The sequence below is a fragment of the Electrophorus electricus genome, chromosome 14 (genome assembly GCF_041902795.1).
Source record: "Electrophorus electricus isolate QZ-2024a chromosome 14, ASM4190279v1, whole genome shotgun sequence".
NCBI classification, from domain to species: domain Eukaryota; kingdom Metazoa; phylum Chordata; class Actinopteri; order Gymnotiformes; family Gymnotidae; genus Electrophorus; species Electrophorus electricus.
In genome coordinates, this window is record NC_137510.1 from 8,987,194 (window position 1) to 9,011,184 (window position 23,991).

Below are 23,991 nucleotides of genomic sequence, written 5' to 3' on the forward strand. Positions count from 1 at the left end.
GCTTCTCACTCCAGGCTCCTTCAGCCTGTCTCCGGGGGCCTCCTGCCAGTCCTATGGGGCTCTCAGCCAGGGCACATTTGGTTTGTCCTAGTTCAGCAATCTGCTTGGAACTAAAACAAAACCAAAACACGGCCTGGGTGGAGCTTTCCCAGGACTTGACAGAGTAATCGCACATCTGCTCTAGGAAGAAAGCCTCGATCTTTAACTGTGAACTGATATTCACTTGAGGAGGTGTATTAACGAAAGAAAAAAAAGAAACAGCAATGCGTGAGATTCCAAGGACTGAAATTCTAACTACTGTCTTGATTTTTACAAACATTATTTAAAGTGGATGTCTCTAAGGTGTATAACCATGCTGGCACACTTTGGGTAATTTGGCCCCAGTGAATTCTTAATTTTACATAATCACTTCCAGTGGAGCAGGCACACTAATACTGATTATCAATAAACAGACTAATAAGATTTATCCAGGCTTAAGTAAAACTTAAGACCTTGTCCTCTTTTTGACGAGACAGAAGCACCACTAGATGGAGCTGTTGCTGCAGTATAATGTGCTACCACATGACTGATAGAGGTACAAAGCCATGCTTCTTAAGAAGGGCCTTGATCTTCCAGTTTACCACTACTTCTACTGTAACCTGAGCCAACTCACGAGGGGCTCAATAATGGATTAAATCAGGCATGTTGCTGCAGGGACATCATTAACTGTGCACTGCAGGTGCCTGTCAGGGCCATATTTGGTAAGCCAGGTTGTCATATTTAGAGGATAGCAAGAGAGAAAAAGAAAAAGTTGCTGTGTAGATGTGAAAGGACACCATACTTGATATGATGTATACTTTTGGTGAGATACAGGCGATTAATGGAAGAGAGGTAATTCATGAAAAATATCAATGGAGTAGCAAAACAACATGCTACTTGCTAAACGACGATGATGCCAAAATGGGTGCATATTAAGTCACAGCTGATTGTACAGGATTTGGTGTCTTGTAAGATACACCTGTAAGTTCCCCTAATGTGCAGTACTATGATTCCTTTGTAGGTAACAGCTGAACTCACCTTCACTGGAGTACATGAAAAGACCAGCAATCAGAATACATTAATAAAACAGAGAATAAGCTCTGACTGCACCCTCAGCTCACCTCAGACTCACTGACAGTCACAGAGGTAACCAGGCTGGCCTGGGACCAGCTGTCTTCATTGATGTCCTCCGGGGGGTAACCGAACCCCAGGGGGCTGAGTGAGCCCTGTCGCCCCACTTTGGGTTTGAGGGTCCTGGGTCTCTCAGGAGGATCTGTGACACTCACCCCTGGTCCCAGAAGGATCAAAGAGAGTGCATTTGCCCGAGAGGAGGGGTAACGGAAGCTCCGCCTTGCCCCTGCTGACCTCGGACTGCTGGGTTTGGGACTCATGGGTCTCATTGGAGACTCTGTGCTTGCACTCTCACTAGTGCCTGATGGTGATTTGGAGGAGGTAGGAGGGATCTGATTTGTCAGCGCAGTGAGGGATAATGGTCTCATAGGTGAGAGGGGACTGGAGTCACCAGGGGGCAGAGCTTCAGAGGAGTCATCAGACGATAGTCGACCGGTGTCGGACAGGGCGACTGAGAAGCCGTTTGGGGGGCATTTCCTCCTGCGCCCCTCTGACTTGCAGCCCTGTGGAGAACTGCCCACACTGCGCTTGCTAAGTGGATCAGTGCAGCACTGTGTCTGGGGCAAGGTCAGCACCCCCTCCAGGCACAGCCTTTCCTGTGCTGTACGGGATGCATAGTCACTGTGGATGACTCGCGTGGCTTTAGCTCCACCTCTTTCTCTCTCCGGCTCAGACTGTGTGCGCCTCAGGAGCTCCGCCTCCTTCGCACGCTTCTGCTTCCTCCAGGACGGTTTGGCACGCACCTCCGCCAGGCCTGGCTGAGTCTCTGGCTCCTCGCTATCCCTGTCCATGGAACGCGACTCGAACAGGCCTGACAGAGACTTGTGCGCCTGGGCAAACCGTAGCCGGAGACTCAGGCCTTCGGAGCTTTTGCTCCTGCGGTAACCTGAGCCTCCACTACCTGAGCTCTGCTTGAGATCTGCCACTTCTGCCTCCCCCAAACCCTGGACACAGCCCTCTTGACATATGCTTGTCTCAGAGGTAGCACAGATATCCCCCTCCACTTCCTCTTCCATGTCGACCCGGCTGCCACACATAACCTGGTGAACCGGATTTTTCAGGGCATCGCTTCTGTAGAAAATGTCATCATCATCTGAGTCATCTGCTGGAGTCTCTGTACCCGGCCCCAGTTCTGGAGCCTGGCTCAGGTGACGTCTGTATAAAAGTAGGTCCAGCCCTCTGTCGGGCGAATCCATGGGCAACTTCTCACTTTTACTGCCCCTCCCATCTGCTCCCAGACTCTTTCCTCGCCTGAAGGAGGGCATCTTTCTAAAGACGGAGAACTTGGAGGTCTTGGCCTTGGCTTTGTGGGGTCTGACACTGGTGGAGGAAGACGTGGGCTGCCCCACTGGGTCCTCACTGGTGATGCTGCTTGCATCCAGCTCCAAATGTGCTGTCGCTGACCCCTCAGTCGGGATGGATTGGTCAGACAGCAGGACCACCGCCCTGTTTGGCCCTGTGGATGCAGGGCAGGGCTGCCCGTCCAACTCTCCTGATGGAAACAAAAAGTAGTCAATGCACTGGAAATATGTGGTCTAATATACCATACTACTGTCTGAAGTGCAAAAACTTCAAAACCAAATCAAAGAACAAAGGCATCTTTTTTGCATTATTGGTACTTTGAGCATACTATTTTTAAATGAGCATGTATGATTAACCCAAAATTAATACAATTAATATCTCTAGAAAGTGATGTGTGCTGTAGAGAATAAGACCTGATTTATGGATATATGTTTCAAGGTATAAATAATAACTTGATATACACTGCCTGGCCAAAAAAAAGGTTATCACCTGGATTTAACTAAGCAAATACGTAAGAGCCTCCCATTGGATAATTACTGCATGGGTGATTATGTTTTAGCAGGCAACAAGTTAATCCTAACTGATGCTGTGAGTGGCGTCTCATTTGTTAAACAACGATGTTGAAAGACACATCCTGTGGTCATGGAAAAGATGTTGATCTGTTTCAGAAGGGTCAAATTATTGGCATGCATCAAGCAGAGAAACCATCTAAGGATATTGCTGAAACTACTAAAATTAGGTTAAGAACTGTACAATGCATTATTAAAAAGTGGAATGACAGTGGGGAAACATCATCTTCGAGGAAGGAATGTGGTCTGAAAAAATCTTGAATGATCGTGATCGGCGATCAGTTAAATGTGTGGTGATATCAGATTGTAGAAAAACAACAGCAGAACTGAGGGATATGTTTAATAGTGAAAGTAAGAGCATTTCCATATGCACAATGCGAAGGGAACTCTAGGGATTGGGACTAAACAATTGTGTACCCTTAAGAAAAGCACTTGTCAGTGAGGCTAAGTGGCAAAAACAGCTTCAATTTGCTAGGGAGCATAAAGATTGGACTCTGGAGCAATGGAAGAAGGTCATGTGGTCTGATGAGTCCAGATTTACCCTGTTCCAGAGTGATGAGCACATCACGGTAAGAAGAGAGGCGACTGAAGTGATGCACCCATCATTCCTCGTGCCTACCGTACAAGCCTGTGGGGGCATGCTATGATCTGGGATTGCTGCATTTGGTCAGGTCTAGGTTCAGCAACGTTATGTGCCTAAAGAATGAGGTCAGCTGACTACCTGAATATACTGAACGACCAGGTTATTCCATCAATGGATTTTTTCTTCCCTGATGGCATGGGCATATTACAAGATGACAAGATGCCAGGATTCATCAGGCTTAAATTGTGAAAGAGTGGTTCAGGGAGCATGAGACATCATTTTCACACATGGATTGGCCACCACAGAGTCCAGACCTGAACCCCACTGAGAATCTTTGGGATGTGCTGGAGAAGACTTTGCACAGTGGTCCAAATCTCCCATCATCAATACAAGATCTTGGGGAAAAAGTAATGCAACTCTGGACAGAAATAAATGTTGTGACATTGCAGAAGCCTGTGGAACTGATGCCACAGCGAATGCATGCCGTAATCAAAGCTAAACGCATTCCAACACATTATTAGAGTGTGTGACCTTTTTTTTTTGGCCAGGCAATGTATATGATATAAATTTCAAGTTATATGTTTCAAGTTATAAATCAATGGCAAATCACCTCATATTATTCATACTTTAATTAGTCCAATTTAGTTTTATTGCAGTTGGGAGGGTATGTGTCTATGTGAGATATTTTGCTTACCTGGATAATAAATCAGAAGTACATTTCAAACATGGCCAAAATATCAGATAATTAATTAAAATTATTTAAATCACAACCCAAATAAAAGTTACTAGGAAATAATATGAAATAATATATTTCCACTATAAACATTTGAAAAACCAGATTTTTTAGCAAGTCCTTTTTGTTCATAAGGGTTTTATAAGAGAGTTACCTGCACAGCTCTGAAAGACAGGTGGATTTTGTCTAGACAATATCAGTGTATCTGAGGAAATCCTGAGGATGTCCTGCTCTGTCTCAGCAGGTTTCATATGTCTACTTCTGGTCTGGACTTCTTTCATTTCCTCCTGCCCTAGAGAGATCTCATCCACGGGATGTTTGGGGAGAGGATTCTTGTCTGAGCAGCGCTCTGTCTCTGGAATAGGCTCCAGGCTTTGGGAGTAGAGCAGGACAGGGTCTCCTTCTGTATGGGAATGTCGGGTTGGACTCTGCGTGGGAATGCTGTTCTGGCTATTCACCAAGTCAGAGGATGCCTGGGAAGGGTGATAGATATCATCTACCTTGTCCTGCTGGAGCAGACCCCTCGCACCCAGATGAACTGTTGCTGGTTCAAGCACCTTGCAAAGTGGCTGGCTTGGCTGGGAAGAGGAAGAGTCTATGGAAGCCTCTTGTAGACAGATACCACAGAGGGATGGGTGTATATGTGTGTGTTGGTTGTCTTTGCAATGTGTGGATTGTTTAAAGCATTCGACTCTGATGTGTGAAAATTGCAGGAGATGTGTGTCAGCGCAAGGTTTCGGGTCTACATGGCTCTTTTGAACATCACACAAGTCTTTGACAGTATTCTTCTCACTGGTTTCAGAATGTAAACACATGCGGGCATCAAGGCACCCTTTCTGTTGATGCGTCTCCTCGTTCGCAACCTGTAGCAGGTAGAAATCACAGTGAATGCTCTCAAAGTCTTCCCCCAGCTCAGACACGGCAGAGTCCTCACTACTCCATTGAGGCTTGTAGCCGAGGGGACATGGCAGACATGGGAATTCTTGTAGAAATGACCCCTGGTGTCTGTCAGAGGTTTGGTGATTGGACTTGCCTTGAGAAAAGGAGTCTGTCTGGTCACTGTTCTCCGAATCACTCTCTGCACCATCAGAAAAAGGCCCCAGCCACTGTTCACAGTCTGAGGAGACAAACCTCTCTACACACACTGCATTTGTGGTGTGTGTTGTGTCCTCTGAGTATGGAGTGCTAGAAGCCAGGAGGCGTTGACAAGACCGAAGCTGATCTGACTGCAGTTTGTCCTGCTCAAGCAAGTGATTGTGGGGGTCTACAGTAATTTTAACTGTACTAGCTCCCGGATGCAGGGTCACCGTGACATCTGTGTGAGGAAGACTGACGTCTGTCTTGTGTTCCAAATCAATAATTGGCGTCTGTTTCTCTGCACCGACAGTAGGCTGTATGTGTGGGGGTTGACATTCAGTAGATATGGAATCATGCGTTTCAACAGAAATATGTCCATATGGCTTTGACAAGACACATTCCTCAGTGCTAATGCCTGTTAAACTGGGCCGGTCAGACAGGCCTGCTATGTGTATGGTTGACTGCAGCGGACACAGCGCTCCCTGTACATTCTGTCCCTGTTTAAGATAAACACTGATCTCCTCTTGCTCCAACCACACTGGCTCCTGGCTCCTGTCTGGCTCCTCCTCCTCCTCTACAGGCAGAGAGTGACGTGACTTGTCCCTGTCTGGGGTAAGACTGGAGGACAGCTGGAGCTCTGGGTTGTGGGATTTGAGGACGTCGTGGTTCGTCAGGTACTCCACAGCTCTGGCCTCTGAAGTGGGCCCCAGTGAAAGGTTACAGGGAGAGGGATTTTCCTCACTAACCTCCTCTTTTCTGCACCTCCTCCCCTCAAACAAGCGTCCCCTCACTCTGCCGTGCCCTGGTGTGCGCTGTTCACATCCCTTGTTGAAAGATGTCTTACACTTGTTTTTCACCTGGACCTGCAGGTCTGAAAGTTGGGAACTGGGCAGAAAGATACCATCCTCACAGCTTCTGCTAACATCTTCACAGTTTCTGATACCATCCTCACAGATCTTGGAGCAGAGCAGGAACTCGTGCTCTGTCTGCCACTGCTGGGTCTGTTGTTTCAGCTTTTGTTGTCGCTCTTTAAAGCAATCAGAATCTGTTCCAGTGTGCAATGCAAAAGAGCCTCTCTGTTCAGCCCGTGTCCCTTCTGCAGGAACAAACAACAGGTAGGGAGCTAATGCAGGGGGGAGTACCGCCTCCTCTGGTGCCCCTGGAGAGTTCACGATCTGATCTGCTACTTCTGTGAACACACAAACAGGAGGCTTAACGTGACACTGCACACCTGATACACATCCTGTGTCATGAAGACTAGCACCACTGTTACAACCACTGTGAATGTGTGTCTGGGCGTCATGTCCATTGAAGGCAAGTGCTGTGGGGTTTTCTGCGTCTTCCGGCCTCTCAGAGCTATCTCCTGTTATGCCTTGGTCTGTCACGTATACGCCTGGAGGTTCTTGAAGGAGATTTGTTGAGTTTGGGCACCTTCCCCTCTCCCTGGTATGGGATAGTGTGGTGTGTCCTCTGTCTGTCCCACTCTTGTGTATCCTCTCTCCTGCTGAAATGCTAGAGAATGCTTTGCTCACCTCTAATTGGTGTGCTTTGGCTGTGGCACACTTGCAGAGGTCACATGACCCTGAGTGTTGCAAGCTGTGCTGGTCTATACCACACTGGCTGTGTTGCTCTTCATGTGTGCTGCTGTGGGAGCTGTGCTCATCTGCCTCGGCTGTGCTTTGTGGGTGTGTGTGGACTGCCCTGACTGTGCTTGTGTAGTGTGTATCTGACCTCCGCAGCTGGCAGGGTAGTGACCTTAGTGTAAGAGTGTCACATTCTACACATGAGTTAAGAGTATGGCTTTGCTGGCAGTGTGTTGTGTTTTTTGCATTACCTGTGTCTGTGACTGTGATGCCAAACGTTCCTATACGTTGTGTGAATGGGATGTCCACCTGTGACTCTGTGTTTTGGCTGTGTTGTGTATATCTACATGGTGAAAACTGTGTGACTGTGTTTTGTAAACTGGTATCTTCTTGGGTTATCACCTCTGTGTTACATGATGTGTGTACTCCTGATATGTAATTTTTCTCAATGTGTAAGTCTTCACAGTGTATATTTGTGTTACTGTTAATATACGTGTGTATTTCTGTACTATGTGTGTCTGGGCTATTTATTTCAGAATGACAAATGCTGACACTGTGACATGCTTGTGTTGTGGCTTCAGAGCTGTCTCTCTCACTGAGTCTCTCACTGTTGCCTTCCCACCCCTCCTCTTCTCTGTATGTGCAGGTATAGGCTTTGTCTTCCTCTTCAGTGTTGTGTGTGTTTGTATTGTCTTTGTTAGGCAATCTTGTGCAGTTTTCATTTGGGAAATCTGCTTCGCTGGGAGACACAGGGAGGCGTGGATGTGTTCGGCCCTTGTTTTCTGAGATCGCTTCACTGCATGCTTCTGTGCACTTTTTTCCTGCAATGGGCGTATTTCCTGTGTAACTGGTGCTGTGGGTGTTTGTGTCAGGCGTTTTAAGTTCCTCTGTGTTGCGTGTGATGGCGTGTTCAGTAAACAGTTTATCACTATGTGTGCCGTGTGTATGTATTTGGTGTGAATGCCATCTGTCTGTGTCTGCGCTGTGAGCTTTTCTGTGCTGTGTGTTCAGTTCCTTGCACACTGTGTTAAGTGTGCTGCTGTGTTGTGTTTCTTGCACGCACTCTCTGCAGTACGTGCTCTTCACTACTCGCGGTTTACACTCCACTGCTTCCAGGCACTTCACCACATGCTGTCCTGTGCAAAGGTGCTCCGCCCCCAACAGGACTGAGGAGCTGCCCTCGTCGTTGGGGCTCAGCTCTGACACCAGATCGCCGTTCCACGTGTCACAGAATGAGTCACGTTGTGAGTCAGAGTGCGAGTCACGTCGCGAGTCAAAGCGTGAATCTGAACCATCTGACTCCTTCCATTCTCGCAAGTCTGATCCCAAATCACAATCGACTGGCCCACTGCTGTTGTTTGGAGCCTCCTCAAGAGCTTCTTGGACCTGTAAGGAAAAAAAACCAAACAAATTAAAAACAATGAGATTTCAGTTTCATTTTAAAGGGAACCTAAATCCGTAATTGCATTCTAATTGTGTTAATGTTGGTCTTGTGGATACACAGTATCCCAGTAAAATCAAAACTATCATGATTCATGCTTCACACATTCTTACTTGACTGATGTCTTCAGGTTTGAGCAACCTAGGCAGTGATGCCAACAAACAATGGAAAGCCAACCTAACAAACATGATAATTCTCAAAATCAGAAGATTGAAACGTGCAGGGTTGAACAATCCCTATTTTTCCTGCTGGCGTTGCAGTATGTAGCTCTCTTTGAGCGTCATAGCAGGTTGGGAATGCTGACCAAGAGATATCAATCAAGCATGCAAATTAAAATATTCGGACCACGTCCAGTCAGTTTTCAGGGAGACGTTTTTTCAGGTTTAGCAGTTTTTTTCTGGATGTTTATTAAATTACGCAACTTTTGATATTATTCAAACATTACTGACATATGCATATGTGGTGAAGAATGAAGGAGTTTACTATTATTTTCTATTAGCCTCTGCTACGAGAGAATGAGAGAGTGACACAAAGGGACAGATTGAGTTAGTGAGAAGGCAACAGTAAGTTAGAGTGAGAGATCAATAGTAAGAGAGAGTGAAAGGAAGAGAGGGATGGTAAGAGTGAATGAGAGAAAGACAGAAAGTAAGAGAGTGTGAGAGGGGGGACAGTAAGAGAACGTGAGAGAGAGCCTGTCAACCAGGAAGCGCTCACACACACTTTTCTACCACAAAACGTGCTGTGTGCTAAAGCTGACCTTTATATTAGTCATATTACATATGTCAATATGTTAGACATAACATATTAGAATCTGAATTTAAAACAAGACCTATTAACCAAAGACAAATAATTTATGCTATTTGTGACAGAAAATCTGCACAAGGGCATACACACGCACACACATGCACACACATTGAAAACCACAATTGCAGTTTAAATCCGTCTGGACAAAGATAGGCCCTCCAAGTGATAATTCTACACTGAAGAATTTGCTATGTGTGTGTATAGTACTCATTGGTGAAGTATAGTATGTTTGTTGTTTGCTCACTGTGCAGTTCCTTGCAGTCGATCAGTAATTTTAGCTATAAATGTTCCCAATGGTTGTGTGTATATTTGGGAGTTTTGGTCATGTGCTCAGATTAATCATAAGGAGCTTACAGTTTCCCAAAGGTAAAAGTGAAACATCTTGCAAAATATTGTTCCATATCTGCATTGATTGGAATCTATCAGCATGAAAAACAGAGGAAAAAGTGCTTTATTTTAATTGTAAAGATTTTCTACTGTGCTGTGCATAAGTGATACTGACATGGTGATATTTTTATGCCTAACTGGAAAATTCATGCATAATAAGAATTGATAAGATTTGCATCTTTTAAACATGTATTTTAAATTGCACACTTAAATAAAAAAGTAAATGTGTGAGTTTGTATGTTTGTGGAGCACTGTAGGTGTTTGTGTCTCCCTGGAGAAGTATGTACATGTAAGTATTACGTTTGCTCATCATGCTGAGCCTTTGTAAAGTAGGCCTATGTGAACTGGAACAGGTGCTGTGTGCTGTCAGAGCTTGCACCAACAAGCTGGTGACTGTGGTCACTGTTATACCATTTATGGATCAGTACATTTATTTGCATGGCAAACATTCTGCACCCTCTTCACAATCCACAAGCAGCAATAGTCTTAGAGTACTGAGTTTAGCTTTGCCAAGCTACACCACAGAAGGAGACAGCAGGTGAATCTAAAAGCAACAGAGGTGTAGAGGCTAGAATGTAGCAACACATTCCACATCAACTAAATAAGTTTAACACAGCATCATTATTTCTCATGCCAATAAAGCACATTATATTGAACTGAGCTTCATTGACAGAGAGAGAGAGAGAGAGAGAGAGAGAGAGAGAAAGAGAGAGAGAGAGAGAGGGAGAGAGAGAGAGTTAGTTATAGGTTAAGAGCAGTACCTTCTGAATACTACAATATGATCTTAGCACAAAATTCATTAGAAAGATTACAAAGATCACAGAATGCTTACGCAGGCATCATAACCAGTACATTAGCAGTACATTACCTGCTAGGTATGCTCCCTTTGAGAGGTGATTATTAGGCAAGCGGAGACATGACTGGGCCCCAAGCAGTTGTTCAGAGTTGTCAGTCAATGTCAGCAAGTCGGCGAAACTTAATTTTTTGCTGTAGGTTATTTATAATGCTGTGTTATGTCTTACAAAACCCACATGTCCTCTGGAAGACACAAGAGATGAGCTAGCACATGCATTTAGTACAAAAGCATTGGAGGGAGCACAAGGTGCTGTGTGGTGGGTCTATCCACATCCCATCACTCTGTCCAGCTGCTGTCTACCCCCAAGTCTACCTCCACATCTGCCTCTATGTCTGCCTCCATGTCTGTCTATGATTGATCTCCCAGAACTGCTTGGTTTCCTCTCAGCATCCAAAAACATAAGCAGGAGGAGGTAAGTGGCAAAAAACTACAAGGCTGCTGAGGAATCTAAGTAGGTGAGAAGGCATCTGTGGGCTTGCTGTCTGCCTTGACGGTGCATCTCTGGTGCACTCCCACATGCTGTTAAACTGAAGTCACAGCACACATGCTGTTCCAGCAGGACTCGAGTGGAGAGATTGCTATCAAAGCAAAGATTAAGTCCTGGTTTATTACGAGGCACTGAGCAAACCCACTGAAGTCTGATATAGTTATCACAGAGGAGTATCCAGATCCAAAGAACTGCAGAATTGAGTGTCTGATGTAACGTGGGGAGGCCTGGCAGGATGCACAGACAAGTCATGTGACGCACAACAACGTTTACTGATACACACAAAACACAACAATCATGAGGTCAAACACCAACAATATTCACATTTAAATAAAAGACTTATATACTCACACACTAGCAACACACAACAAGGAGCAGGTGTGAAACACAGAGATCGCGTGGCCATACGGATGAACGAATGAACACACACACACACCACAGGGAGACATTTGGGAGGAGGGGCCGTACCATGACATCTCACCTGTTATAACCCTGATATAAACCTACTATAACCCAGATTGTGAAGGGGATCCTGAGTCCGGGATGCTGTAACACACCTGACTCATCTTATGAAGGACTTGAGAATTGAGAACAAGCCACATGCAAAATATGTCTGGGTCTGGGGAAACCAATGTGGAACTGAGAAGCAGTGCTCTAACACATCCAAATAAACATAAAGAGCTTGCCAGTTACATGATGTATTAAATTTTGAATAATAAAAAGACTAAAAAATTAAATCAGACATGACAGAAAAAAAAAAACACCTCTGGAGAGATGGTCTGCAACTTCCATTCCCAACATCTTAAGTCAGATGGCATTCAATCCAATTCAAGTTAATTTTGTTGTTTTAAAATCAATTTTAAGAGACACTGAGTCAGATTTATAAAACGTGATGGTATACACACTAAGGTGCACAAAATCTTGTCATGGCATTGTCAAACATCTTGTGACACAGCATTTCATTTACATTCATAAAGTCACTGTGGCAATAATTTAACTGCATTTAAAGTGTCAACTTACTGCTGTGGTAAATTAATCCCCTCTCAATGTGAAAGCCAATCAAAAATGTCATGTAAATGAGACCAGGCATTTTAATATGTATGGTCTCATTTACATGTAATTTTTTATTTTTGATTATCCACACTGTGAGACAAAAGACTGACTAACCCAGTCATGAGATAAGTGGTATGCTCAGGGCAGTGGAAGCTCAGTGGTTAAGGTACTTGACTAATAGACAGAAGGTTACCAGTTTAAGCCCTACCACAGCCAGGTTGTCACTATTGGGCCCCTGAGCAAGGCCCTTAACTCTCAATTGCTCAAGTTGTGTTCAGTCAGAACTGTAAGCTGCTTTGGATAAAAGTGTAAGCTAAATACCAAAAATGTAAATGTATGCTGAAAACTGCCCATTGTAATGTATTTGTAACTTTCCTCAGCTGCATGACTTTAGTAATTTTCTACATCATGGCAGAGCAGCAAACTGTATCTCTCATCAGTCAATAGCTGCTTACAGTTTCTTGCTCTGCATTTCTCATGCCAAAAGTTCATGGAATTAGGCTCAAGCTTGTCACCTTTCTCTTCATGTGATCCTACTATTGCAATTGCAATGTTTGACTTGCATGTGTGGCCAAACATTGTTAGAGAAAAGATCATCCAATCCACACTGGCTTCTTACTGAGTAATTTACAAGTGGTATTTTTGTGTGTTCTGTTATGAATAGCTAACGTCATATGCAAATGTGGATAAAATGTAGAGTCACTATATTTCAAGCAAATGTGGATAAAATGTAGAGTCACTATATTTCAAGCAAATGGTAAAATCTACATTTATGAAAGAGGAAATATATTATCACAGATCAATTTGCTTTTAATGTCACAGTAGGCCTGGTAATATGTTTTATGAATTTGACTTCCAATGAGCAAGCCAAAGATGACAATGACAAGTAAAAATTCCACCTGGGCATAAGGAGAAACCCTCAGGAGGACCAGACTCAAAGGAGAAACCAATCATCCTTTGGACGCCACCAAATGGCAGTGCTCATACAAACAAGAACAGAACTGCAGGCAACTAGCTTGAGTCACTTAACAGATAAAAAGACCTTAGACTGGTTGTGTATTGGCCATTGGCCACACCCATTGGTCTCTGCAAATAGGCCCAAGCCTGTGAGAGTGGATTACATGATCAAAGCCTGCAATCCAAACAGAACAGCAGCCATCTATGGTCATCAATGAATGGCAAAAGGTTGTGCATCACAATGTGGAAAGAAAATTTAAATGAGAAAAAGTACCCTGTTAAGCAGACTCTGAGAGGCTATTACTTAAAGAACCATAGACAAAACCCAGGATTAGCCAATTGGACAACAGAGAAGTCCAGACACCTGGGTTTACCAGCTAACTGCAAAATCCTGTGCTATTCAAATGATCTGCTCGTGGTAGGTCAAGATGCTGGTCTGTGTAAAATAATACCCCAACAGAAGCGTCAGAGACCAGAAGAAAGTACCCTCCCCCCAAATCTGGCAGTTTGAGGATTCCTGCGACTGTGTAGAGGGCCAATAATAATGACTCAATGTTCATTTTATAGATAATAAAAAAATTTTTTGCGCACATAACATCAACATCTATCTAATACATCTTCACACTTAATTAGGTGGTCATTACACCTATGCACAGTGTGAATGTACAGTGACAGACTAGTCCATCTGGTGCCTTATACAATTCATCCACCATCCTCTCCCTGTCTATATTATCATGAACCTTGGTATAAGGATAGAATCAGGATCTTCATATACAGTATGTCTAAAAAATCCTTACCCAGGTAACTTATTTATTTAACTTATTTGTTTAACATTTATTTATCATCAGTAAAAACAAATGGCTGCTCAGAAAGCTTCCATTGGCTGTGCATCCAGTAATACAGGACTGAGGGCTGAAGAGGGGCTTGACTGGCTCCACCACGCTAGTGTGAAATCTTTCACCTTTGGTCACACTAGCTGACAGGAAGCTGCACCTATCCTGTTAGGCTGCGTTCTCGTAAGTGCTCGCGTTCCCGTAATACTCTGGATGTGAAGATGCGCGTGAAACTACAATTTAAAAATCAGCACACTGCGTAACCTCACAGGGAAGTGAACAGCTAACAGAGCATTCATCACAGGCCGAGCAGATGAAAGGTGCTGTTCACGGCGGTCCCACTGAAAATGTGTCAATATGGTAAGAGCTGATGTGAAAGAGCCAATCTTCCTGCATCACGCAGTGACCAGGAAAGAAAGAAAACAAAGAGATGAAAAAACAGAAACAAAAACAGAGCAAGAAAGCATGAGCGAAAGATAGGAAATTCACTTTATGTGAAATATGTATGACAGCCTAATATTTCTAAATAGGTATGACTACATAATCTGCTCAGGTTGGAGCTTCCACTGACTTTAGAATGTGGTCTCTTTCATTCAGTCACACTTTCTGTCTGTCTGTCTGTCTGTCTGTCTGTCTCTCTCTCTCTGTCTCTCTCTCTCACACACACACACACACACACACTACTGAAGTACAAAGGCACTGTATCATCATCAGCATCTAAGTCGAAGCCAGCCCAGGCTATCGTATCTGTCCGTGTGCTGGGTTATATCTGCTGTTTGGACTGTGTCTAAACATAATAAGGGTTAAAGGGTGGCGAGCAGCCTCCATGTGGAACCAGGGAGTGCTGCTCTGTGTGAGGAGCACCGATGCATGCTGTGCTGTGGTGTGCAGGTGTGTGTATTGTTACAGAAGTGGGTGGGTGGAGACTGTCATTGTAATGTGAGTTAACGATGGTTAAATGCTCGGCCATTCGGCAAACACATGGAGTTAAAACACCTTAACGCACAAGTTAATGATGGTGGTAGTGGCCAAGATCAAAATACCTAAAACTATGTAACACTGACCACAGTTGAGGATCTGTGTGTGTTTTACTATCATCCACATTGATATAGAGCAAAACTGTAACAGAAATGTTACAGGAAGAGTGCCCCAACATAGCACTATGTACCAGAACTTAAGACAACGAGCAATTTTCAAAAAGCCAAACCTGTATTGTACTCTTAATAATATATTAGCACCTTCTGGTTCAGAAAACCAAACTACAGAAGCAGAGCAGCTGAAGCGAGTGAACAGATGTCCCCAAAGCAGCAAAGACATGCTAGTCACACACATGGCCACACAATACACATGCACAAGCCAAACGTATCTGGGAGCCTGCACTCCTCACTCTAACATTCATACCTGCAGTCATCCAGGGAAGCAGATCAGCTCTCTTCAGAGCCCTTTCCATCAGCAAAAGTAGAAAGCAGGTGGCTTCTCAACTCGGAGAATCTGCCGCTCTCTCTCTCGCTCTCTCCCTCTCTCTCTCACTCTCTCTCTCTCTCACCCACACACATACACACACAGTGCTATACACTCATGAGACTGTTCAGGGGCTCCACCTCCAGGTTGGCTAACAGGGAATGTATGTGGGAGCTGCTCATTCAGAGAAAGAGAGAGAGAAGACTGTGCGCATGTACACACACACACACACACACACACACACACACACACACACACACACACACGGCTCCTATTGTGCCACCCTGCTCAGAGTGTGCACAGTGAGCATGCTCCAACAAGTGTTTATATCCACAATTCATTCAGATGGACCAGAGCATGCACACATGTGTGCGAATGTGTGTGTGTGTGTGTGCATGTATGTCCCACAGAGAGTGCACAGTTGAGCACCTTCTATCCTGTCGGATCTCCGGAGGAAGAGTGACTCTGGTCTTATGCCAGGCAGAAGCAGCTCGGCGCTTACATGGCTGAATCAGAGCAAGGCAATCAGAAAAGAATTGCACTGTGAGTCTGGGTGTGGGTGTGACCATAAGAGAGGTGTGTGCATAAGAGAATTCTTGGAAATGTGTGTAAGACAAGTGTTTGTAAGATGCATGTGTGTAAGAAAACTGTGTCTAAGAGAAGTGTGTGTAAGAGAGAGAGTACAGTACTTTATTTCTGACAAGAGGATAAAACAGAGATCCATGCATACATGACATCTGCCCCTTAATTAATTATTAACAAAGCTATGGCATCCCTGCTATTATTTATAGCCAAGTATACTGCCCATAGACACACACAATGCACACTGAGAGACAGATACAGAAACAGAAACACAACACACAGACATGCACACAAAACACAATCATGCTCAAATCACACACATACAACAGACAGGCATGCACAAAACAAATCTTTTTATTTTCTTCACCTCTTCATAAAGTGTAGTCAGAACAGCATTTGCCTGGAGGAGAGTGATGGATTTGACGATATGGAGGATGTCGTTTCAGTAACACCCCTGAGTCTGGATCTGAATCTCCAAGAGTGAGGTCACCCTCTATCTCTATGGGCTGACAGGGGAAGGAAGAAACCTGAGCTTTGTACATTCCATATGGGTGTGTGTGTGTGTGTGTGTGTGTGTGTGTGTGTGTGTGTGTGTGTGTGTGTGGGATGGTGGGCGGGGGTGGGGGGTGGGGTATTAAGACCATCCCTGGAGCCTGTTGTGACACAAAGGTGTTGAACCTTCTTGCTCAGGGCAGATTCTAAACCAGTAAGTCTCAGCTACCAGAGAGCATGACCTCCTCCGCTGGGTCCAGTGCATCAGGCAAGAAAGCAGGGTAATTATGGGTCAAATAACCGGTCCAATAATAGATCTAATAATGGGTCTTGGCTCTGCGCTCTCCTCCTCCGTAGCTGTAAACGTGAGGTAGCTCCAGGCAGACTGACAGCTCATGAAACTAAGCAAAAAATGTTCTTTTCTAGGCAACTTGGATTGTTACTCAGTACTGGTACTGGTACAGCTTAAAGCTTCAAGTGAATGTGAATAAAGACAAAGTCAGTGCAACGTGTGTGTGTGCACTGCATGTGTGTGTGTGTGCGTGTGTGTGTGTTTGTGTGTGTCTGTGTGTTGTGTGGGTTTTCTAATAAATTCTACATAGAGTAAAATTAATCACTCAGGATTAGTCAGGCCGCAGCCTGTATATGTCACAACACTGACTCCACCTGCTCCTGTCGTCTGAAGTTCACCCATGTTACACCACTACGGTGTTCCTTTCACTAGCTTTCAGTAGCTGCTCGCCTGAGATGTAAAACCCTTATGCTCACTTAAAAAGCCAAGAATGGACCAGCTCCTCCATATGTAATGACAATGATCAAAGCCTGAGCCATACCTCAAGTACTTCGAACCTGAAGTATGGCTCAGCTAGAAACACCTTCCTTCAAGTCTCATGGAAGCCAAGCATCAAGACTCTTCTCTGACCTGTCTCCCAGATGGTGGGACAAACTTCAACTCTCTCTTTCTGTCTTCAAACGCAGACTGAAAACTCATTTATTTGTGGAGTATTTTTGACGCACTAATCCTGTACTTTTGGAAATATATTGCACTACAACTGAACCCTTCTATCCCTTATTGATAATTATTGCACTTATGCTCATTTTGTATTTCTTTCTAGGTACCAGCATTGACTCCTATATCTAACATTATTCAAATTTACTAGTATCTTGAATACCAGAGCATCTACTAAATTCCATAAATGTCAATGACTCTGTATACAAGACTCATAGGAAATAATGGAGGTTGACTGCATGGACTTACAGGCACACATCATTTTACTACCTGGGGTATAAAACATATTCATCTAGAGAATATATATTAACTGCCTTGAGAAGATTCACCATGTCCTTTTGAAATAATGGTGACTGAGGATCATTCTGGATATCTGCTGAAGTGCAGAGGAATTCCTTCAGTAGAAAGCAGATTGCCCTGGTCTTTGTTGTTCATAAGCACACCTTACTTCTGTTTCTCTTTTGTTGCTGAAAACAAACAGTGCTGAAGTCGCTGTTGGCCGTGAAAACGCGCTCCAGTTTCTCCTGTCTGAACTCCATGCCTGGCTACACAGCTCACTGTCTCCTTCAGTCATGAGATATGCTTTGATGCAAGCCGCTGCTGACGCAGTCCCACCAAGTGAGTGAATCTGAGCAGACAGCAAAGGGGGCACCTCCCCGAAGTACCCGTCTCACCAGTCCTTTGTAGAGGTGTCCCCAGGCACAGAATTAGTGGTATTTGTGAGTTCACACTGCTGGACCAGGCAAGAACCTTGATTTCACATGCAACACTGGAGGAGAGACAGCGAAAGGGTCTGGCTATGAAAGGTGCAGATAAAACAGTGCCCGCCCTGGTACTCTCTTGCCTTCCTCATCTGTCATTTAACTGAATAAGATTTCTTGCCATGAAACCAAAACCACAATCACCAAGTCATATGACCAGAAGTAATTCATCACAGGCTTGTTTGCTGGTGACGGAGGATCTGGCTTAGGGTGGCTACATTCCTTCAAAGCATGGCTGTCAGACTTATTTAACACTAATTTACGTGTTTTAAGATATCTGTCAAGACAATATAACAGTAACAAATGCAACACTTTGGCCTTTAAACACCTGCATTTGACAGTCCTGTCTGCTTTAAACTTTTAAATCTTTATGTTCAGCATGTAGCAGCGCAAGCTCTTATCAGGAAAAAAAGCCCATGCATATCACCCCAGGGTATTTCCCATCACACAGGAAAATGTGTGTCTCATTTAAAGTGACTGGCAACCCTTCCTTACATCTTTAGTCTCACTGCATCCATTTTCATGTCCAAAGTAAAGTCCAAGTTTTGTTAATGACTGTGGGCAACTCACACTGATCAGTTACATTATGACTTATTTGCAAATTTGTCTGAACTGCTGTGAAAAGAAAAAAATGTGATCTGTGTTTTGCTCTAAAAATCCTGTTCTGAGTATTAATGAGTGGGACAGCCCTATAGTCAACCCTCTCACATCCCTTGCTGTCAGCCCTACAGTCAACCCTCTCACATCCCTCGCTGTCAGCCCTACAGTCAAACCTCTCATATCCCTTGCTGTCAGCCCTACAGTCAACCCTCTCATATCCCTCACTGTCAGCCCTACAGTCAACCCTCTCACATCCCTCGCTGTCAGCCCTACAGTCAACCCTCTCACATCCCTCACTGTCAGCCCTACAGTCAACCCTCTCACATCCCTCGCTGGCAGCTCTACAGTCAACCCTCTCACATCCCTCGCTGTCAGCCCTACAGTCAACCCTCTCACATCCCTCGCTGTCAGCCCTACAGTCAACCCTCTCACATCCCTCACTGTCAGCCCTACAGTCAAACCTCTCACATCCCTCGCTGTCAGCCCTACAGTCAACCCTCTCATATCCCTCACTGTCAGCCCTACAGTCAACTCTCTCACATCCCTCGCTATCAGCCCTACAGTCAACCCTCTCATATCCCTCGCTGTCCATTCTGGCCATGCAAGAGTTTCTTTCAACAGTGTTTAAGATTTTGACTTCATGTTGCACTGGTACATCCTGATCTATTACACAGAGAAATAGGGATATTTTTCTCCAGTGAAGTATTTCTGCAGAACTGGAAATTCTGCACTTGTGGCAGTAATATGGGAATGAAGGGAATGATGAGGCAGTTCTCACCTTTCAGCTCTGTAATCCAAAACCATCCCTTTAGAATCCTCTAAACAAAAGCAATAACTCATTGTGTGAGTCAGAGACGTATGTTTTGTTATTGAAATGCATGTCTGACGCACACAGTTAGCACACTGTGTTTCATGTAGAGAATGCTTCATCTACAGCCTAGTCAAGTTCAAGTCAAGTACAAGTTTATTATCATTCCTCCATATACTTAGCATGCACTGGAACAAAATGTTATTTCTTCTGGTCCATGGTCTGCTTGTACATACGGGCAAACTTTCATCTTTAAAGTTATAAGTTGGTTGTCATGCCCATCATTAGCTGAGTCAAATGTACTATAACTTATTCCCACACTAAATTATTTCCACAACTATGGTGCTAACCATACTAACACAAATACATCACAACCTTTAACATCACAAACCCAATGTCTACTGGATAATCATAGTGCTGAGGTATTTAACATATTAGCAACATCAACATGTGCTGTGTAGTACAAGTAAAACCAGTAATCCACCAACCCCATTACACACTGCCTACTCTCTAGGCTACGGCTGAGTCCTGTGCACTGCTTTGTTATGGTTTAATGTACTGAGCAGAGATTTGTATAGTTCATTGTGCTCACAAGTTCATAAGTACTGAGAATAGTTTATTATGTGTATTTATTGTATTTACTGTTCAGTGGAACCGTTGTCTGTATTTATCAGAATTGCATAGTCTGTACTGTTGGCTATTGCTATTCATGTTGTATGTAGCATGGTCCCACTGTGTCCTGGAGGATGTTTGACATTTTGTTCTTCACACAGCACATCTGTGGTGAGAAGGGCCGACAGTAAGGGCGACTCTAACTAAAGACAGTGCAGGCGTGTTCTTGACGAGGCAGTTCGGCCAGGGCTGACATGCCTCCTGGCTCTGCTCGGCTGAGTCAGCTGGCCGCTGCAGGAGCTTCCTGAGTCATAAATAAGGGCTGCATTGGAAAAGGCAGACATTAATCCATTTTACATTCTGAGCTCAGATTAGGGATGAATTACTCATCAGTTTCACATCAAAACTGCAACTTAGAAGAATGTGATTTCTTTTACATTGCTTACATTATTAACAACATTATTACCATGATTCTTTTATTGTTCCAAGTATTATTGTTTTGTGAAGGCAATAATTGTAGCTATCATTCTATATCATAATTGTATGGTCTAATTAACAATAGTAGCAACTGTAACGCTGGGAGGTGAGGCAGGATGAAGTGGCGAGTTGTTGTTTAAACAACATAAACGTTTGTTATCACAACAAGGAATGAAACTAAAATACGAAGAATGAGCTAGCAGACAAAACATAATAAAACGGTTACACACAATTGAGTGGCACAAGCACAGTCAACACCAGAGAGGCATGTGAAACGTGGGGTCAAACACCGACAAAGAATAACAACCAAACAGGACCTTAAATACACACACTAACAAGGACAATAACGAAGGATAGGTGTGACATATGACCAATTAACAAAGGAGGGGCGTGGACACACACACACACACACACACACAAAAGTCAAACGAACATGGGGAGGAGTCTAGGAGGAGGGGGCTGTGCCGTGACAGCAACTACATAAATTCATCAAAATCTTTTCATGTAGATCTTTCCCTGCTTTAACATATGCAATTTGACATGATAGTTAACTGATGAGGTGAATGCACTCAGTGGGAACTGAATGGAACAGTGCTAGATTCTTTTGGTCATCCAGGACTAAGGACTCAACTTGTTCATTACATCATTTCATTGATGGGAAGAGGCTTTGTGGATAGGGCCTTAGCCGCCCTGTGACCGGAAGACTCGTTGGGTGTGTAGGACAGCTCAGTCATCGACACATCACGGAGCTCTTTGCCCAGATGGTCCATCAGAAAGGTCAACACACAAATGTGCGAATGGCGTGCGTACACACACACACACACACACACACACCCACACACACACTCACACACACAGTCACATTCACATGTTGAAAGCTTGGCTGGCCAAAGACTCAACTCTGAAATGAGGCCTGAGACAAGGCCTACTCTCCTCCAGTGCTCTGGCAGGCTGACTGGGAAGAAGCAGATTCATTTTGCTCCTTTGTGGCCTTCAATGTAAATATGATGTGTAACACTGATCATGGACATGTTATCTGAAATAGCCAACTCATTCATTTAGACAGTATCTTCAACTTAAGCTATCTATAGGCTGTTTATTTGAATATGATAGTTTCTTTGAATATGACAGGGTTTATTTCACTATGATAGTAACTGTATGAATATGTTTTTCGTTGAATATGTAAGCAAGTGTTCTGCTGATGAGGACAGATAGCGCCTTTCCCTGAGTATGTTCAGCTGCCCTGTGTCCATCAAGTGTGGGCAGCAGCTCGAAAAGATGCAGTGCTTGGCTACACATGTGGAAACGTGCTCGCCTGAACCCTCCTCAGTTGGTAGTTGTCATATGGCAGGGGAAAACTAGCTAGCTGATGGGCACAACTAAAATTTGGAGAAAATAGATAAAAACTAATAGAAAACAAACAAACAAACCCTAAAACTACTTATTTAGTAAATGTTGTTGTATTAAATGTTGTTGTATTAAATAAATCATTAAATTAAATAATTAAAAAATAATAAAAAAATAAAAACTAATAAATTATCTCTGCTTACTTTACCACTGTTACGTCCTTGGGACTTTTTGAGTTGTTTCTTCATGCTGTGGTGTTAGAATTAGTTTTTCAGGTTACCCACACAAGGGTGCCCCAAGAACCAGTGCGCTGTCAAGATGACATCAATACAACAATGGACAACCTGATTGGTTAAAGGCATAATTAACCTCCTGTTAAATATCTGTGTTGCGAATGTGTAGGTGCTCCATGGTGTCTTGCTCAGTAGACACCATGTGTGCCATGGTAGCCGCTGCTCTGTAGGGCTCTTATTTGATACAAGCATTGCCTGTGGTAGACTCTTTTTGAGACTGGGGTGTTGAGGTTGACTGTCCTCTTTTTCTGGCCCAGGTTCTTTATGAACCTAATGAGTTAGTACTTGCTGTCTAGCTAGGCTCTTAGATAGAGCCTTAGGAGTGTACTTGATCTTTAGGAGGCTTTATGCACAGGGCCTCGAGTAGTTACATGTAATGCTCCATTAGTAGTGTCGAATTGTTACAGCCCATTTCAAAAGGACCACTACGAGTCATATACAGATATTTGATTGCCAGAAATATTGAGTATTGTTCTTTTCTTATTGTTTGCCATTGTAGGGGTGGGTGCCGTGTTCTTTTTGCTTTGTTATTGTATTCCTGTTTTTGTGATAAGGAGCTGAGGTAAGAGAGATTCTTTTCTTTTCTTTTGTTTTAGGAAAGCTTATGATTGAATTCACTTTACTACTTTTTGTTTGTTGTGTTGGCGGAAAGCCCACCCTGAAGAAACACTCCTGTTTAGATTCAGTTTATGTTGTGTATATATTTTGTATGTGTTTTGTATGTGTTCCCGTATATAACAAGAAAATAATAAATACATCACTGAAAACCCCGTGCAGAGTGCATCTCCGTGTTTTATGTTGCGCCCTTTTTGGTCCTAGATTTTGAGCTCTTGAAAGGTGTAGATAATAGGGTCGTAACAACCACTTTAACATTTCATTGAAGAGATAGGTGCATTGTAAAACACTAAACATAGCTGCGGGTTCTGAGTCAAGACTTCAAGAAGACAAACTGGATGTCCAGTTAATTTAATAAATTAAATTAAATATGCATGCTCTCTTTCACAGTGTCCTGTTTCATAACACACACAGAACAATGCTGGTCCCATGGCTTTAATTTCAGGTACTTTTGTAGAACAGGCATAGATCCAAGACTTATTGGAAACTACAGAGAACACCGACCACATGATTGCAATACTATATGCCAAAGGAGGATTGGTGTTATTGTATATGCACTGTGCATCCCTGGGAGATACTCTTTCATTGAGCTGCTGGAGAATGTACAGTTGATTAAAATGCCATCTCCTGGCCCTTGTGTTATGAGGCAAATAACATAATTTCATCAGTTTGATATATTAGCATTAGTAGAGTTTTAGCTTTCTGAGTTATACTGTTAATATAAACCTAGAAGAGGTGTAGCAATCACAGAAGTGTAACGTCCAGGGTAAACAAGATATATGTAAGCATAAAATGTGTTTCTGAGCGCAGCTTAATGATGGTCATTCAACACTTCTGACTTGACTGTGATGACACAAGAGGGTCTGCAGACTGTAGGATATTCACATTTTATGGCCTACAGTCTTTGATATGGAAACTTACCTGATGTTCCAATATTGCCCCTATCGCTATATATAGGAATAGTTCAGTGAAAATGTACACAATTCTCCATTTACCCTAAATGTATTTGATTGGCCCAAATATTTTTAGTGTTTTGCTTCTTTTGCTTTGAACTGGAGCTACAGGTAAGGGAAGATGGAGCTACATGTAAGAGAAGCAAGCTTATGCGCACCAATAAGCA

The 23,991-nt window shown here is 43.6% G+C and overlaps 1 protein-coding gene across 6 annotated transcripts in view; it reads right to left on the minus strand.

Annotated features, from left to right (window-relative positions):
• The window catches only part of LOC113573753 (rho guanine nucleotide exchange factor 4-like), a 96,306-nt gene that overhangs the window by 44,103 nt on the left and 28,212 nt on the right, over window positions 1-23,991 (minus strand). For 5 of the 6 annotated variants that reach the window (XM_081696082.1, XM_035530641.2, XM_035530640.2 and 2 more), the window contains 2 exons: window positions 4,491-8,382; window positions 1,140-2,641 (listed from right to left, as the gene is read on the minus strand). In XM_081696082.1, coding sequence (XP_081552208.1) covers window positions 1,140-2,641; window positions 4,491-8,382 — 5,394 coding nt within the window. Of the gene's footprint in view, window positions 1-1,139; window positions 2,642-4,490; window positions 8,383-8,550; window positions 8,719-23,991 lie in introns of those variants that run through there. The other variant, XM_027004260.3, reaches the window with a different exon arrangement.